This window comes from Mya arenaria, chromosome 11 (genome assembly GCF_026914265.1).
Source record: "Mya arenaria isolate MELC-2E11 chromosome 11, ASM2691426v1".
In the NCBI taxonomy this organism is placed as follows: domain Eukaryota; kingdom Metazoa; phylum Mollusca; class Bivalvia; order Myida; family Myidae; genus Mya; species Mya arenaria.
In genome coordinates, this window is record NC_069132.1 from 17,149,583 (window position 1) to 17,168,336 (window position 18,754).

The 18,754-nt window shown below is 35.8% G+C and overlaps 1 protein-coding gene across 14 annotated transcripts in view; it reads left to right on the forward strand.

Moving 5' to 3' along the window:
* The window catches only part of LOC128207716 (sodium channel protein para-like), a 73,868-nt gene that overhangs the window by 24,335 nt on the left and 30,779 nt on the right, over positions 1-18,754 (forward strand). For 9 of the 14 annotated variants that reach the window (XM_052910812.1, XM_052910813.1, XM_052910810.1 and 6 more), the window contains exons 3-11: positions 7,977-8,121; positions 9,529-9,549; positions 10,468-10,647; positions 11,133-11,250; positions 12,962-13,052; positions 14,062-14,190; positions 14,553-14,647; positions 17,442-17,651; positions 18,359-18,422. In XM_052910812.1, the coding sequence (XP_052766772.1) occupies positions 7,993-8,121; positions 9,529-9,549; positions 10,468-10,647; positions 11,133-11,250; positions 12,962-13,052; positions 14,062-14,190; positions 14,553-14,647; positions 17,442-17,651; positions 18,359-18,422 (1,037 nt within the window). In that variant the 5' untranslated portion in view covers positions 7,977-7,992. Of the gene's footprint in view, positions 1-7,976; positions 8,122-9,528; positions 9,550-10,467; positions 10,648-11,132; positions 11,251-12,254; positions 12,337-12,961; positions 13,053-14,061; positions 14,191-14,552; positions 14,648-17,441; positions 17,652-18,358; positions 18,423-18,528; positions 18,572-18,754 lie in introns of those variants that run through there. The other 5 variants (XM_052910817.1, XM_052910822.1, XM_052910819.1 and 2 more) reach the window with 3 other exon arrangements.

The following is an 18,754-nucleotide window of genomic DNA, read 5'->3' on the forward strand; positions in this document are numbered from 1 at the left end:
AAAAGCAAAAAAAAAAAACAAGTTCTAGAAATACTCATGATCTGTTCTTTAATAATAATTATCTTTAATCTTTTGCAACATTATGCCAAAAAATCAAAATGTTTACCGTCTCATTTTAAAAAACAACAACAAAGTTTGTAATTCCCAACCACCTATTACAGCCGTGCCTGCAAGTTAAAAAAATCTTCACAGAAGCTGATATTCATGTGTAAAAATGTATTTAATTACTTTTTAATGAAAATACATAGAGGATATTTGTTTATTTCAGTGTAAGATCGTATTTTATTTCACGAGTGTCATAGAAAAACATATTTTCACGAGTGACGAAGCCACGAGTGAAAATGTATTTTTTTATGATCACGAGTAAAATAAAATACGATCTTACACTGAAATAAACAAGTTTTCTGTTTCTTTTATGCTTATTTTCGGAGTTTTATTTGATTTTTATTTATTTCTGAATTACCCCCTTTTTTGAAAAGGGTGGGCTATAGGCCGCTACCCGTGGGGCGCCCCTCATGCATAGTTATAGCTGTCAACTTTTCTACTTTCTGTTTGCTGAGAAATAGTTCTCTGCTATTCATTCTTATAGCTTAATATTCGCTTGTTTTTTTATTGCAAAGCTTTATGAACAGTTAACAATGAAGTATTATTAGTGCACATATGTTCCAAAAAATAATGAAAACACTTTTTATTTTAAGATGGGCATGAATACAAAACCAAATTACTACGCCGCTATTTAAAGAATGAAAATTTGGAAGGTCAAATGTGTTAGCAAAACAAATGTGGATACTCATTGGATTTTAACCATTCTTCTTAGTTTAAGACTGCATGTACGCGCGTTTTTATAGTAAGTTAATATTCAGTCATATTACTGTCAGAGACCAGTCTGTTTCGATTTAAAATGTTTGTTTTCCAGATAAAGAGTAAATGCCACGCTAGTTTGTTGACACATTTTGAGGTGTGGGTGGGGTAAAAAATATCGGATCTATCTGTGAATTGTGTGAATTCTCCTGGAAGCTCATTTTACTTACTACAAACGGTTAACAGTTCAAAATACATTCGAACGAGGATATAAAATTTTATTTATGTTCGAACAGTTGTTTTTGTCTGTAATTTGTTTGGTATGAAAGCAAATGTTCGAACATTCAGCTTCAAAGATCAGTAAAATGTTTGATAAACGGGATAACCGGTTATAAATGGTAAGTTGTTAATTTCCAATTATATATTTATTTAAATTTATAAAATATTTCTTTCTTTTTTTTTAACATTTTTTGACATAATTTACTGAAGTCCAATGTTCTGTTTTGATCAAGGCAAGTACATGTATCAACAAAGGAATTTAAAAGTAGTTCTGAAAGTTGATATTTTCACTCCTTATTTTGCAAATTGATATTTTCACTGTTGTTATTTCACTGTTTAAACCCCATATTTCATCGTAAAGCATGAAAGAAAATATTAACTTTTGTAAAAAAAATGTTAGCTAATGAAAACCAAAAAAAAAAAATGTGTGCTTCTGACTGGATTCGAACCACTACCTTCGAAACCCTCAAAAGATTTGTAGTCCCGTGCTTAACAACATAGGCTAAAGCATAAAAATTGAAGAGTTTCAAGTGGAGGTTTTCATTAGGGGTGTGCTACCTTAAATCGAAGACTTGTCGATGGATGACGAACTGTATCGGTAACCATTGTCACACCATATGTCCTGATTGGACTGAAAGTTGTACACAGCGGATCGATTCGAACGGGTAACTTTTTTACATTTGGTTTGTTATCCATGTGCATTTAATATATAATTGTCAAGATCAATTATTTTATGGTTACTTTAAATTCTGAATAAGATTGAATTTAATATATGACACTTAATATTGAAATCATAATTATTCATGTTGCTCAATTTGTTCGTGCCTGTCGACCAGTAGTGTCAAGGGGTTATCCTGAAGTTATTCCAATTACTGCATTAGCATTGCTATGAAAGTGAACTCTTCCTACTACATGTTTGTTTCTCTTTTGCCTGATTGCCATTAGGTCTTAGTTGCATTGCACAAGACTAAAATGATTAGATATTTGCTAACTGGACGGCATAAAAGATATCTAACATGACTAGTTAATTGCTAAATGGACGGCATTGTAAAAGACTAACATTATTAGTTAATTGCAAGTTGGACGGCATTATTTAAAGATGTCTACCATAATGAGTCAATTGCTACAACTTGGCCGACATTAAAGAAGACTAACATTATTGTTAACTGCTAGCTGGACGACATTAAAAAAGACTAACATTATTGTTAATTGCAAGTTGGACGACAATTAAGAAGATTAACATTATTGTTAATTGCAAGTTGGGCGACATTAAAGAAGACTAGCATTATTTTTAATTGCTAGTTGGAGGACAATTAAGAAGACTTACAGTATTGTTAATTGAATGTTGGACGGCATTAAAGAAGACTAACATTATTGTTAATTACTAGCTGGACGACATAAAAGAAGACTAACATTGTTAATTGTTAGTTGGGCTATATTGAAGATGACTAACATTATTGTTAATTGCTAGCTGGACGACATTAAAAAAACTAACATTATTGTTAATTGCTAGTTTGATGGCATTAAAGAAGACTAACATTGTTAATTGCTAGTTGGGCGGCATTTCAGAAGACTATCATTGTTAATTGCTAGTTGGGCGGCATTTAAGAAGACTAACATTGTTAATTGCTAGTTGGGCGACATTTCAGAAGACTAACATTGTTAATTGCTAGTTGGGCGACATTAAAGAAGACTAACATCATTTTTAATTGCAAGTTGGACGATATTTAAGAAGACTAGCATTATTGTTAATATTAGCTGGACGACATTAAAGAAGACTAACATTATTGTTAATTGCTAGTTGGACGACATTAAAAAAGACTAGCATCATTGTTAATTGTTAGCTGGACGACGTTAAAGAAGACTAACAGTATTGTTAATTGCTAGTTGGACGACATTAAAGAAGACTAACATTATTGTTAATTGCTAGTTGGACGACATTAAAAAAGATAAACATTACTGTCAATTGCTAGTTGTACGGTTATTTTACTAAGTCATAATGTCGTGTAAATAATCGTACACAAAAATTCATTCACATTGATGATAAACCATTACTGTACAGAAATGCATTTGAATACATATTTATATATATATATCTGTTCTTCATCCGACAAAAGAAGGGCAAACTAATAATGCATTTTTCCCCAAGTATTTCAGAAGGTCGCCAGAAAACGTCCTATAATATTACCATTTTTGTCTCCAATGAGCAATTGGAGTTCCTAAACCAGGTTGATTATCGGTAATTTTAAAAGTTATAATGACAAACAAATTTGAAAACATTGGCAAGTGCATTGCTACTGTACATAAACATGATTCCTTCTTTGGATAGACGCGCTAATAACATATTTGCAGTTGTTGATTATCTTAATGCATCCATATAAAAGGTATTCCGATCCCGACGACAGGCAGCCAGGAGAAGCAATGTGTATAATTGAAACCATGTGATGTGAGCTTGTTGTACCCACCTGGCCTTAGTATAGGTTAGTTGGCATGTTTCATGAATTAAACACTCGAAGAAACGGCATTCAGGATGGTTACAGTCGACTAATTAATCCCACATTTTGTTTCTTATTAATGTCACTGGGTCTAGTGCACGAGGGTACTTAACGCACATTCTATTATTCTGATGTAATCGAAAGTCTTCGACGTGATAAATGTACAATTAATGGGTCATAATGAACCGTTTTGCGACATTTCAGTCATCACAATGTGTTTACATACAGTGTCTGTGCCAGACATATGGCGCATATGTATAGTTGATTCCGATGATTCACTTATTACACATATGATGCACATACAGTTAATAAAGGCTTTGTGGAGATAGCGAAGTTAAGAGTTATGTCACCAGATTGATTAATTGTTTCAGCTGAAACTCTTCTTTTTATTTACTTACATCTCACCCCATTTCTCTCCCATTAATGTTTTTTGTCCTATAACCATAGCCATAGTATACCACACAATTCTGTTAGCATCCCTAAGTTTAAGTATAATCTGTCAAAACCCTATTAAACCCTTAACAGTACTGGAATGTTTTAAATTATTTTCTCATAAATGGTTCCAATACCAAGCGTGGTGTCGTTCTGCTTAAACTGAACATTTCTGACTCAGCTTCAAATTGATGTATGAAGGAATTGAACACATATTGGTAAAATTGTGTTAAACCTAAATGAGCTTGAATATGGTAAAAATCTTCTTTGAAATACTATTCGATAAAGCTATTGTTTGATTAAAACATGTTTGCTTTTAGAAATGCAAGATTGTTTTCTCAAAATTTTAAAACCGACCCAAATGATTATTCTTCAAGTTGACATAAAAAGTTTAAAATTAGACTAACTTTCCTTTCTCGACATGTATGAATATATGAATAATCCAATACTGAAAATCACTGGTTTTCCCTTGCTTAGTAACAATGCTATTTGACATTATTTCTAAAATCAAGGACCAGTAGCTGAAGCAATTAATTTGTGCGTACATTTTTCTCCGACTATTTCTATCAGGTCGATGCCCATCAATTGCTTTCGATTTTGCTATTAAAACGCTTTAAAACAAAGTACACCATCAATCGGTAGACCAGTATAAAACTTGTGACGAGTTTATTGCGTCTATCTTAGCGAACGTTTGATATTTATGTTGCTTCTTTCCTTATAATCAGACTAATGTTCGCGTGACTCGGCTGTGCCTTTCAACGCTGTGCTTGAGCCGAGTGCTTAATATGCTCTATCGATTTGCAGTGAAATTCAAATGGGATTGATCTAAAATGGTCCAAGAACTCTGAAAACTGTATTATCAATATTTTCTTTGCCTTCGCGAATTCCTTCGCGTCTTTTGGATGGTAAACGTCTACTTGTTTATTACCTTACCATCCTTCAGATTGATTTAATATGAGATCGATTTAAATATTTGCCAGGGGGTATGGGTTGGTTTAAAGAGCGCAGACGATAATGATGGACATATTGAGCTAGTTCTTTCCGACCGTTTAAGGCCCGAAATGTTGAATGTTCAGACATAATTAGAAAGAAAAAATGGCTATACGCTAGCTTTGGTATGAGCTTTATAATTTTAGGAGACAGAGAAATACGCCCTAGCAGTTTGGCTGCTGAAATCCAGTATCATGTTTGTGGCAGGTTCGACCAATTGGGACTGCGGACAGTATTGTCCGTTCTTTTTAACAAATAGAATAATAAACTGCATTGTTTTGTCTTCTCAAGTATGCAAATTTACCCGTGTACACGCATGCCAAAATTTAATATGCTCACGAAAGAAAACAGAAATACATGAATTGAACATAAACTATTAAGGTTACGTTATTAAACGTGCAGTTTTTTACCAAATGCATAAAAGGCTGACTTCCTCCGCTTTTCCGTTTTTGTGTTCAAGATAGTTTCCCGGTGAATTTCCGTGACACCTCACATGCAGTGTCATGCTTGAGTGGTCAATGTTTTCATGCAGTTCTTTTACAAATTTTATTTTGTTTTCTTCTTCGATGGTGATTTGAGTTTAATGACTGCATTGATACACACTTGGGGCTATCCATGGTGCCTTCAAACAAGTTGCACTCCTACCAGTCGAGTACGGTTCAGTACAGTACATCTGCAAACACGTAGCTTTCTTCGGAGCTTTCGAAATTCCCGAGAGTAGCAGCACAAAACGCTCCTCTTAATTCGGTAAGAAGTATTACATTCATCGAAACTTTGACATTTTCCCAATAAAGCCGGGTCTTGGAAACAATATCACGTGTTTTCAGTGTGCTGAATAGTTAATACAAAACTGAATGAATACTGTTTTATGGTGAGTCTCAAAATTGTTCTAGTCGGCTTTCGGGAAGATCTATGTGATTATTCATATAATGTCTCCTGTGTTCCTTGAGGATCGGAGGAACAAAAACTTTAAATGTTTTATTGAACGGTGTTTGGCTTGGTTACATGAACATGACGGCACATGTGTGCACCTTCGGTCGGTTTTTATAATATAGAATTTGGAATCACCAAAAGTGCGAATGCAACTGGAATGCAACAGTTTGCGCGTCTTCCTGCTTGTTGTGTACCAGTGGTTCTTCAACTTCTATATTTTTTTCTTTTTTGTTTTAACGACATATTGAAGCCCAAGAATAACAAAAATAATAAGATATCTAAATGTACCAAGTCCATATAAAACACATTCAGATAACATGTACATTGTATGAAGCCTCGTTGCAAAAGCCTACTTAGATATATTTCTTAGACAACGTAAACATAACTGAAAGAGGATTTTATACATGGTAGCACTCCACTTTTTACAACAAGCACGGACATGGATAGCTTTATTACGACGCATTCTACTAATGTTACCCTTGTCTTATGGGCAAACATGGACAGGACGGGTGATACCCTTGTCATATGGGCGAACATGGACAGGACGGTTGACACCCTTGTCTTATGGGCGAACATGGACAGGACGGGTAATATCCTTGTCTTATGGGAGAATATGGACAGGACGGTTGACACCCTTGTCTTAAGGGCGATCATGGACAGGACGGGTGATACCCTTGTCTTATGGGCGAACATGGACAGGACGGGTGATACCCTTGTCATATGGGCGAACATGGACAGGACGGTTGATACCCTTGTCTTATGGGCGAACATGGACAGGACGGGTGATACCCTTGTCATATGGGACAACATGGACATTACTGGTGATATCCTCGTCTTATGGGCGAACAGGAACAGGACGGGTGTAACCCTTGTCATATTGGAGAACGTGGACAGGACGGGTGATATCCTTGTCTTATGGGAGAATATGGACATGACGGGTGATATCCTTGTTTTATGGGAGAACATTGACATGACGGGTGATATCCTTGTCTTATGGGAGAACGTGGACAGGACGGGTGACATCCTTGTCTTATGGGAGTACATGAACATGACGGGTGACATCCTTGTCTTATGGGAGAACGTGAACAGGACGGGTGACATCCTTGTCTTATGGGAGTACATGAACATGACGGGTGACATCCTTGTCTTATGGGAGAACGGGGACAGGACGGGTGATATGCTTGTCTTATGGGAGAACGTGGACAGGATGGCTGATATCCTTGTCTTATGGGAGAACATGGACATGACGGGTGATATCCTTGTCTTATGGGAGAACATGGACATGACGGGTAATATCCTTGTCTTATGGGAGAATATGGACAGGACGGATGATATCCTTGTCTTATGGGAAAACATGGACATGGCGGGTGATATCCTTATCATATGGGAGAACATGGACATGACGGGTGATATCCTTGTCTTATGGGAGAACATGGACATGACGGGTGATATCCTTGTCTTATGGGAGAACGTGGATAAGACGGATGATATCCTTGTCTTATGGGCGAACATGAATAGGACGGGTGTTACCCATGTCATTCGGACAAACATAGACAGTGCGGGTATTATCCTTGTCATACGGGCGAACGTGGACAGGAAAGATGTTACCTTTGTCCTATGGGCCAACATGAACATTTAGGGCGTTGCCCTTATCGTTCGGATGAACAATGGCAGGAAGGGTGTCTTGACGAACATGCCATTAACATAGACGATACTCTTTTTTAGAGGGAATTGTAGAGTTAGCGTGGGCTAAATGTTGTAATGTACTTAGATGTATTTTACAAGTAATTATACCCGATTGTATTTTCAGGGATAGTGTGTACAGAATATGTACATTTAATGATATTTTAGAGCGAGCACAGATATGAAGTATTTTACAAATGATATGTGCGCTTTATTTCAGAAAGGGCACGACATGATGGATATCTTGTTTACGTTTTAAGAGCGATTGTGTACAGAATGGATATCTTATTTTCGATTGATAGAACGAGTTTTGGTAACTTTACTACAATGTATTTTACAAATTACTTGCCTGTATCATTGCAGAGCGAGTGCTGACAGGATGGGTAGTTGTGGCGGGGACGGTCCGGGGGAGGTGGAGGAAAGTGAGGAGTTCACACCCTTCCGGCCCTTCACCCGCGCGTCACTCTTCAACATGGAAAGACGAATCGCCGAGGAGGCCGCCGCCAAGGTATACAGCTGATATACTGACCTTGTTATGTTTGTTTGTTTCACGCAATCATATTGAGGTTCGATACTCAGGTATATGCCCCGCGCATAAAAATGTGAGATGAAATACACTAATTGACGTTAACCCTTTAAAAAAAATAACTATGTTATTACAATTGACGAGAAATGCGTACGTCTGCATCGCTATCATGCGCACGTGGATATAGGACGGGATCAACAAGTGGACATTGACGTTTTAACAATAAAGGTTCTGTATTTGATTGCGATTAGTATTTTCGGTGACATTTGCAAGTGGCCACCAAACCTCCAGTTTATCGGTCGAATGTTGACAGCACGAAAACGGGTAACTAAGGTATATCAAGGCACGGGTGGTTTTGTTACAAACGTCTCTGCGTTTGTTAGGTCAGCATTACCAGCAATCTCGTCACTTCTGAAATACAAGAAATACAAGTCAGAATATACATACATCTGGACAAAATTTGTTTTGATAGTTTTAGCGTTGCAAACCCGGTACTGATGTATAAAATGTATATTTCACGACACCGTGATATAAATATCACACTGTCTTTCACAGAACATACGGAAGATATATAAACCGGAGTGACAGACGGGTACCTTTACATATAGACAGAACCTTCACACAACCCTAGCTTTATAAGCATATTAATATGCATAGTAAGCATAATTAATCTTCAATGCAAGGTTTAAGTAAAAAAAAACTGTTCAGAACATTAATTATATTGTGGACCGCTAGATAAACCCCAATATGCATAGTTTTGTTTGAGAGGTTACATGGACCGTAATGCTACGAGGCTGTATAGTTAGTTATTCCCAAACAATGAATAATACATGCCCCTGCACATGTGGGCATCGGATGCCATCCTGCGATCCTGTCGTTTATGAGCAAATGCCGTAGGCTTTAGCTCCATTGATCAGTTTTCCATTAAGTGTCTTAGTGTAAAGCTTAATTGATTAAATTGATTAAGCAGGCGGAAACAACCAATTGCAAACATGTAAAAATCAAATATTTATCCATTGTAATGGTAGGAATGTGAGTAATGAGGCGAACTTGGAAATGTAATTATCTAAAATGTTACTTAAGCACTCTAGGGTAGAACATGGAAGATGATTTGGTCAGTTTATTATCTTTTTTAGTACAAAAATACAAATATTTCATTCATGTTCTGTAAGGGATTGAGCGACAAAAACATGACTGCATATTTGACAGGTGCGTCCGGAATTGGAACCAAACGTGTCCCTTTAACAAGCACAGAACGAAGATCTTACATGTCGATATTGCCATGATAACACAATTGTATATTAATTGATTTATTAATGATGTTTCTAATAAATAATTTAAAGTTCAAAACTGACTAGACTGGTTAATTATTAGTGCTCCATTGAACAGGAGGAGGAGTTAAAAATGCTGGTAAGCCGTCACATTACCATCCGCCTATCACGTGATTATCGTCCGGGTATCTTGTTCCCTCCTGTGAAGTTTGGAGAGCAGTTGTGTGGCTGTTGAAATGCTATCTGGCTTAAAACAAACTCTTTCCATTAGATTACTTCTCTCCAGACTTTACATTTAAAGATTGCCCCCAAGCAGTGCACATGTGGGATTCGGGTTAATAATTGCTTATGCAAATTGGTTATGCAAACGAAATAAACTGAATTTTATTTCGATTATGTATCTAGTTAATATGTTATGGTATTTTGCATATTTACCGAGTACGTGCAATGTGTGTTATGAATTGTTGCGTGATAGATACACGTCCGATGTTCCTATCCTACTAACTATTGTTAAAACACCAACCAGAGTTGTAATAATACTAACACACTGTACTGCATTTGTTCCTTGTAGCTCTGTTTTGCATGACAGCAAGATCCACCTAACTAAATATTTCTAAAATGTGTTTAAGTTATCATACACAATACATCAAGTGTTAACTTTTGTCAGGTAAATGATGGTGTAAACATACATACACATTTGTCTATATGTATTTTACTAACCTGTCTTGAAGCGGGAGAATGGTTGAGTAAAAGCCTTGTTCTGTATTTCTTTAAAACATTTTATATATTTCACATATCTTCTTTCTTAAAATGTGTATTTTATGTACATGTACTAATGACATAACCTACTGGTGTGTTTAAGTTTTAGAATAAATTAGTAAATCAACTTAGTAAATGTAACTACTATGCAATGGGGCAACCGTTAACATACACACGCATAGAGACAACCCCAGTTTTCAAAATTGAGAGTATCAAGAAAACACTAGAACCATTATGCAAAGTAAGTAGTGAAGTTTACAAACTCAACATTTTAATCTTGTTCTCTCCACCATAAAAGGCGGCGGATGAGGCGGCGGCGGAGTCGGACGACGAGGAGGAGGCACCCAAAGAGGAGATGAAACCCAACCCGAAGTTGGAAGCGGGCAAGAAGCTTCCGCCTACCCTTGAGGACTTTTTCATGCCCGAACACGTGGGGCGCCCCCTAGAAGACATCGATGAATTCTACATGAACAAAATGGTAAGCGCGTCTTCAATGTTATAGAATTATTTCTTTGAAGTGTTTTTGAGCGTAGGGTATAGTTTGCATTGACATTATTGTTAATGCAACCAGATAATCAATACAACACACATCACGGGCATTGTGGTACAATTTATTAACAAGTGTTTGGAACCCATAGACTTGTTTTAACCCAGTGGACTCCAGTTTCGCTGACGGTTCCTAGGCGACATCCCCGTCATTTATTATCAGTACACTGGTTGAACTTGTAGACATTTTAACTGAAACTAATGGAATTCAATATTCATACTTTGAGCAACTGTCCACTACTTATGGTGAGATCGGTCTGTTGGTAAAGTATGCATCTCTCCCAAGAAGTGTTGGTATCTTGTCTTTGCCTCTGAAACTGTTCATCTGTACTGGTTTCTTTCTCAGAAAGGAACTCTATGATAAATAAAACCAACTCAACACCATCATGAAAAAAACAACAACCATTTTTTCTGCAGACGTTCGTGGTGATCGGGAAGGACAAGACCATATTCCGATTTAGTGCCACAGACGGCTTCTTCCTGCTCTCCCCATTCAACTACGTCCGCAGGGCGGCGCTCTACATTCTTGTCCATCCATATCCTTTGTCATGCGAACGCTTTTGCTAAGGACATGTAGCCATAACATTTCAAAAACGGAATACTTCGGACATTTTCCATCGAAAACTACCTCGGATATATACCGGTGAATCAGTAGAAGTAGTTCGTAAAATCAATTATTTTTATATTAATAATATTAATTGAAGTGTTCAAACGTATAGTTTGTATAACTTTGTTCAAATTAATTGCAATTAAAGTGTTTTTTTGCATACAAAATTAGATTTCGAAGAGAATAGTCCTCATGTTTAACTACCTAATTGAAATTACTTCGCGATGAACTTGCAGCGTAGTTAAATGTATACAGGTCTGACATTGTAAACCGTTCATATACATCCGAGGCTGTTTTCGACGGAAATGGCTGAATTGTTCTGATTGAATAGTCCATAGTGTTTAATGGATACATTTCTTTTTTAAACGCTCTAAAATTATTAAATGTGTTGGTTGCCTGGTTTGCTGAATTTCTTGGACTCAATTCTATCTATTTTAGTCTAATTTAGGTTCAATTTATTTGGAGAATGCTTATTGTATATTTATAATATTTGTACTTTGCATCATGTATTGTAACTACAGTGACTGCTTAAGATTCGGCGTCCAGTTTCAGTTAATCTGCAGCTTCAATTTAGTTGCAAATATGTTCCGTCGCTTTAATAGCATAATTACTGTATGCGAACTTTACAAAGCTTTATTAACCACGAAAATAATTCAACGTTTCGTTAAATTGCGTGGAATCAAGTATAACTACATATGCTTTAAAATATTGTGGTTTCAGGTACAATTCTTTAATCTCTTTTCAGAGTTCTGTATTCCTTATATAATAACTATTAAAACGGATATATTCGACTGCCTTTGATAATTTAAATTGTAAACAACAATGAAGTGCTTGTATACTCTCGAAATAACAATAAGCTTAAGTTGCAATGTTTATCATATTTAAAGACATTCGAAACACATTGTTATTTACCTTAACATTGACCACTCTTTTTAGCCTAATGGTTATCCTGACAATTGTTGTCAATTGTGTATTTATGACATTCATTGAGACTCCTGGCGGAGATATGACCGAGTAAGTTCGCACGTCGCAAATCACCGTACTTTACCGTACCAACTACCGTACGGTTCCGTACCAACCTATAGATGTGTTTCAATTTTCTTGCACTGTTTTATAACATTTAACCTTGTTTGTGTACGCACTGATGTGTCTCACACTTTTCCTGTCTTTTCTGCATGCAGTCGTTCAAATCTCTCAACACCACTTCTCTGTATACGTCTATATGATTTTATTCATTCCATTTCTTACATTACCTTAAGACTGTGTAGCAAAATTAACAAAGCTGGTGGAAACTTAAATGTGTTTAAAAACATATATTTATGACTGCATCTACTGAACAATATGCATGACAGTTTGCATGTTTTTTGTCTGCATGATATAAATTTACCTATGTGTATATTACCTATACGAATCTTTCTTTCAATTAAGAGGATTCTGGCTCACTCTTAAACATATCTGTTACTAAAGATAATTATTTTATTTCTATAATGGAATTTACTGATGGATGAACATATTAGAACACGTATTTTCATTCTTTCTTTCATACATAGCCAATGATATTGTGTTGGACATTTTGCATTAATTCACAGCATATATAATTTGAGTGCACCCTTTTTAGTTTTTTCCTTAACATATCTCACTCGGTTTAGCCTGCTAGTTATGCTCACAATCATAGCAAACTGTGTTCAAATGGCCTGGAACTTTGCTCCGGATATATCCAATACGTTAGAGTAAGTTTACGGGTAAAAGTTCTGAGTGTTTTGTAATCTTGGAAAATTACTAACAGAAACTTTCTAGATTATGTTCGTACTTTGACGTATTGTTCGCAATAAAAGAAAAAAATACAAGTTATGCTAGTAGTCATAGAGAAACGTTGTCTGCCACCAATTACATGTATTACCCTTAAATGGGCACACTTTAGATTTGCACTTGATAAATGAACAAAAGAAACGTATTAATTTTAATTCATTATATTTAACTCATTTTACATCTTAAGATCAATACAAAAAAGCCTATGATTTGTTTAAAGATAAGAAAATATTAGCGATATTAGCGATATTAGCGATATTTGTTTTCTGGGGAATTTATGACCACGTAGCCATTAATTGAAAACCAAATTTAAATATTTGTTATCTGTACACAAATAATATGTTGTTTTTATTTTGATTATTAAAGTCAAATGAGTTGTACATAATAATGCATTAAGATAAATACGTTACTTTGTGCATTTATCAGGTGCAGACTTATAGTGTGCCCCTTTTGTATATAGAGAGATGCTAATACAATATACTCCACTGGCACGAGTAGTCCCTCCCTTCAGTGCTTTGATTTTTATTTGTGAAATATTAATACAACCTTTTTCATACGTTCACACAGAATTTCAATAGTTGGTTTATGAGACCCATTTGAACAGAACAAACACCATATAGATTTTTGCACCTTATTTATTTGCAGATTTTTCGTACATACGATACCAGATGTTTAATGTATTTATATAATTAAGTACGGTTAATTAAGTCTCGTGCATCAAATGTAAACTATTTAATGTATATTTAATCCTACCAGTTTAAACGCATAGGTTATTGCATTGACAAAAAAATTATTATATAACAAAAGAGTCAATTGAACGTGTATTTAAATCAAATTCAGTAATAGCTGTTTTGTTCCTCAATTAAATAATTATAGTTCTATGTGGCGCTAAACTAGCATGTTGAGAGTTTGCTGTACGGTTCCTTCTAGGTACGTGTTTACGGGCATCTACACGTGTGAAGCGGTGGTGAAGATGACGGCCCGGGGGTACGTCCTGAAGCCGTTCACCTACCTACGGGACCCGTGGAACTGGCTCGATTTCGGTGTCATCGCCATCGCGTAAGGCACTAAAAAGCTCTCTTACTTTAACCTGTTAAGTGATAAACAAAGGAGAATCCCGATTATTTGTCTCATAGTTCAAATATTATTAATTTAAAGGAAGCAACTTTGATCTCATCTTTTTGATTTATCTTAAAAACCATTTTTGCGTTAATGTTTCACGTCTTGGTCTGCACTCAGTTGGTATCTGTATTGCATAGTTTTATTATCTATTTCGCAAACGGCTGAACCGGATTAAAACTGAAGGCGCCAAAGGAAGAAGGTCGGACAATTAATTTTGAACCTACAGCAATCCTCAAAATGTGTTAGTTGTTGTAATATGACCATGTTTGTACCGGACTCAGGTAATTTCTATGTTTCAGTTATATGACCATGTTTGTACCGGACCTGGGTAATTTGTCGGCCCTGCGAACCTTCAGAGTGCTTCGAGCCTTGAAAACCGTAGCAGTAGTACCGGGTATGTGTTCATTTAATCTGCATAGGACGAGTACATGAAATGTCGGTTGAATTTAAACAATATGCATAACTACATATAGTACCGGTAACGAAATGAGTAACCGTATCAGGTAATTATGAATTCAATCCGTAGCTCTAGTACCATGGTGTGTATAAATATAATCCTCGTTGAAGTAGTATTGACTACCGTATGTAATCACACTGTTACTAGCAGTAGTATCGACTACCGTATGTTATCACGCTGTTACTAGCAGTAATATAGACTACCGAAGGTAATCACGCTCTTACTAGCAGTAGTATCGACTACCATATATGGTCAAGCCCTTACTAGCAGTAATATCGACTACCATAATATGTAATCACGCCCTTACTAGCAGTAATATAGACTACCGAATGTAATCACGCTATTACTAGCAGTAGTATCGACTACCGTATGTAATCTTGCTTTTACTTCGTGCAATTCGTATTAACAGTATCGAGATTGCATTAATGTTAACCGTATCAACAGTATCAGGCATGTATTCATGCAATCCATATCGGTCATGTCAGACATATTTTCATTCAATTCGTGTCAACAGTATTAGGTATGTATCCATGTAATCCATATTGACAGTGTCAGACATGTATTCATGCAATTCGTATCAACAGTGTCAGACATGTATTCATGCAATTCGTATCAACAGTGTTAGACATGTATTTCACATCAACAGTATCAGGCATGCATTCATACAATCAGTATCAGCAGTATCAGACATGCATTCATAGTATTCGTATCGATAGAGTCAGGCATGTATTCATGCAATCCATATTGACAATAGCTGGTATGAAGTCAAACATTCCATATCTACAGTATCTGATATGTTTCATGCAATCCGTATCAACAGTATCCGGTATTCTATATCGACAGTATCTGATATGTTTCATGCAATCTGTATCAACAGTATCTGGTATTCTATATCGACAGTATCTGATATGTTTCATGCAATCTGTATCAACAGTATTTTGTATTCTATATCGACAGTATCTGATATGTTTCATGCGATCCGTTTCAACAGTATCCGGTATTCTATATCGACAGTTTCTGATATGTTTCATGCAATCTGTATCAACAGTATCCGGTATTCTATATCGACAGTATCTGATATGATTCATGCAATCCGCATCAATAGTATTTGGTATTTTATACCGACAGTATCTGATATGTTTCATGCAATCTGTATCAACAGTATCTGGTATTCTATATTGACAGTATCTGATATGTTTCATGCAATCTGTATCAACAGTATCCGGTATTCTATATCGACAGTATCTGATATGTTTCATGCAATCTGTATCAACAGTATTTTGTATTCTATATCGACAGTATCTGATATGTTTCATGCGATCCGTTTCAACAGTATCCGGTATTCTATATCGACAGTTTCTGATATGTTTCATGCAATCTGTATCAACAGTATCCGGTATTCTATATCGACAGTATCTGATATGATTCATGCAATCCGCATCAATAGTATTTGGTATTTTATACCGACAGTATCTGATATGGTTCATGCAATCTGTATCAACAGTATCTGGTATTCTATATCGACAGTATCTGATATGTTGTCATGCGTATCGTGTCACCAGTATGTTGTATTCTATATCGACAGTATCTGATATGTTTCATGCAATCTGTATCAACAGTATCTGGTATTCTTTATCGACAGTATCTGATATGTTGTCATGAAAATCGTGTCAACAGTATCTTGTATTCTATATCGACAGTATCTGATATGTTTCACGCAATCTGTATCAACAGTATCTTGTATTCCATATCGACAGTATCTGATATATTTCATGCAATCCGTATCAACAGTATATGGTATTCTATATCGACAGTATGTGATATGTTTCACGCAATCTGTATCAACAGTATCTTACAATCTATATCGACAGTATCTGATATATTTCATGCAATCCGTATCAACAGTATCTGGTATTCTTTATCGACAGTATCTGAAATGTTTCACGCAATCTGTATCAACAGTATCTTGCAATCTATATCGACAGTATCTGATATGTTTCATGCAATCCGTATCAACAGTATATGGTATTCTATATCGACAGTATGTGATATGTTTCACGCAATCTGTATCAACAGTATCTTACAATCTATATCGACAGTATCTGATATATTTCATGCAATCCGTATCAACAGTATCTGGTATTCTATATCGACAGTATCTGATATATTTCATGCAATCCGTATCAACAGTATCTTGTATTCTATATCGACAGTATCTGAAATGTTTCACGCAATCTGTATCAACAGTATCTTGCAATCTATATCGACAGTATCTGATATGTTTCATGCAATCCGTATCAACAGTATATGGTATTCTATATCGACAGTATGTGATATGTTTCACGCAATCTGTATCAACAGTATCTTACAATCTATATCGACAGTATCTGATATATTTCATGCAATCCGTATCAACAGTATCTGGTATTCTTTATCGACAGTATCTGATTTATTCATGCAATCCTTATCAACAGTATCCGGTATTCTTTATCGACAGTATCTGATATGTTTCATGCAATCCGTATCAACAGTATCTGGTATTCTTTATCGACAGTATCTGATATGTTGTCTGTATCTGTATCAACAGTATCTTGTATTCCATATCGACAGTTTGTGCACCATAGTCATGCGATCCGTATCAACAATAAAAGGAATGTGGCTATGCAAACCTTAATCGTAGAACTGAGACCCCTGTATGAACAAAACAGCTAATAGTTTCAATTATTTTCAGGTCTTAAAACCATCGTGGGTGCCTTATTGGAAGCTGTAATAAGATTACGTGACGTTGGCATTTTGACGTCATTCATGTTATCAATCTTCGCATTGATCGGTATGCAATTATATAGCGGGAGATTGCGCAATAAATGTATTCTAAACGTCGGTGAAAATCTCGGACCAAACGTCACCGACGAGGTGTGGACTAATTTCACACTTAACACAAGTAAGTTTTATAAGATTAATTTTGATTGAATCTAATTGTTCAAATGAAATGCTTTCACGGAACAGTACAAGAAAAAAGATTATGAAAAAATACACCTATATTTGTGTACTCTGTAAATAAGCTTGATAGGAAGATGCTTATCAGCATGTAATAAATTGACTGCCTTAAGTGATTTGTAAGCCAACTATTGTTGTCAGAAAGTAACCGTGAATACACCATGTTTAACTTTTACAATGTTATACTTTGCAGGCTTTTAATTCGTTATTTACTCAAGCTATGTGATTGTATTGTTAAATATTTAAACATTCACTGAAGATCCGAGTGTTGATATGTGAATACATAATATACAATATCACAATATGTTCTGTAACTCGTAGAGACACATGTCTTTACGCCATTAGATGATTTATTCGTTGGCGCCTAACATTATTGTTGTTACACTTAGAGAGGTGATTCGCAAACTGTATGTTGATATTTCAAGTTTAAACCGTTGTGGTTTATGTTCAAATATTTTTTTTTTCTTGAAACTGTCACAATAAATGCTCAGTAATGACTCGACATTTCCTCTTTTCTCCGCACAGTATTCGTGTGCCTGCCTTTACTATGTAACGAGGCTATGTCTGTAGTATCGGTGTGATGTTTGTTTCCGTCCACAGTGTGTGATTCACCTCTTATCTCTTATTCTTTGAACTTACTCTTTTATTAAGGCAACATATACAAATTGGACAGTGGGGAATTTCTTGTATGTGGTGGCAACGTCTCTACCGGTGGGTAAGTACAGCATAGTACAGAACATCATTAACAAGGCATTATATGGTTGTTTGTAGTCATTGGTGTTAGGGTAATATGATAACCATCAAATAATAATCCATTTTAGGCAACCACATTGAAACCATGTGCGGGAATGCGTCAACTGCGGGGTATGTGTGCACCGTTCACATTCGATAACAACTACTACAGAGGCGGACCTCATTTTTGCTCATTTCTAAAATGCATCATTCAATTAATCTCTTTTCCTCTTTTGGTTTTCTTATTTCAAGTCTCTACACCAAATTGTTCTCGAATGTGAGACGTTCTTGTGCAATTTACGGAAACGTTTTTCT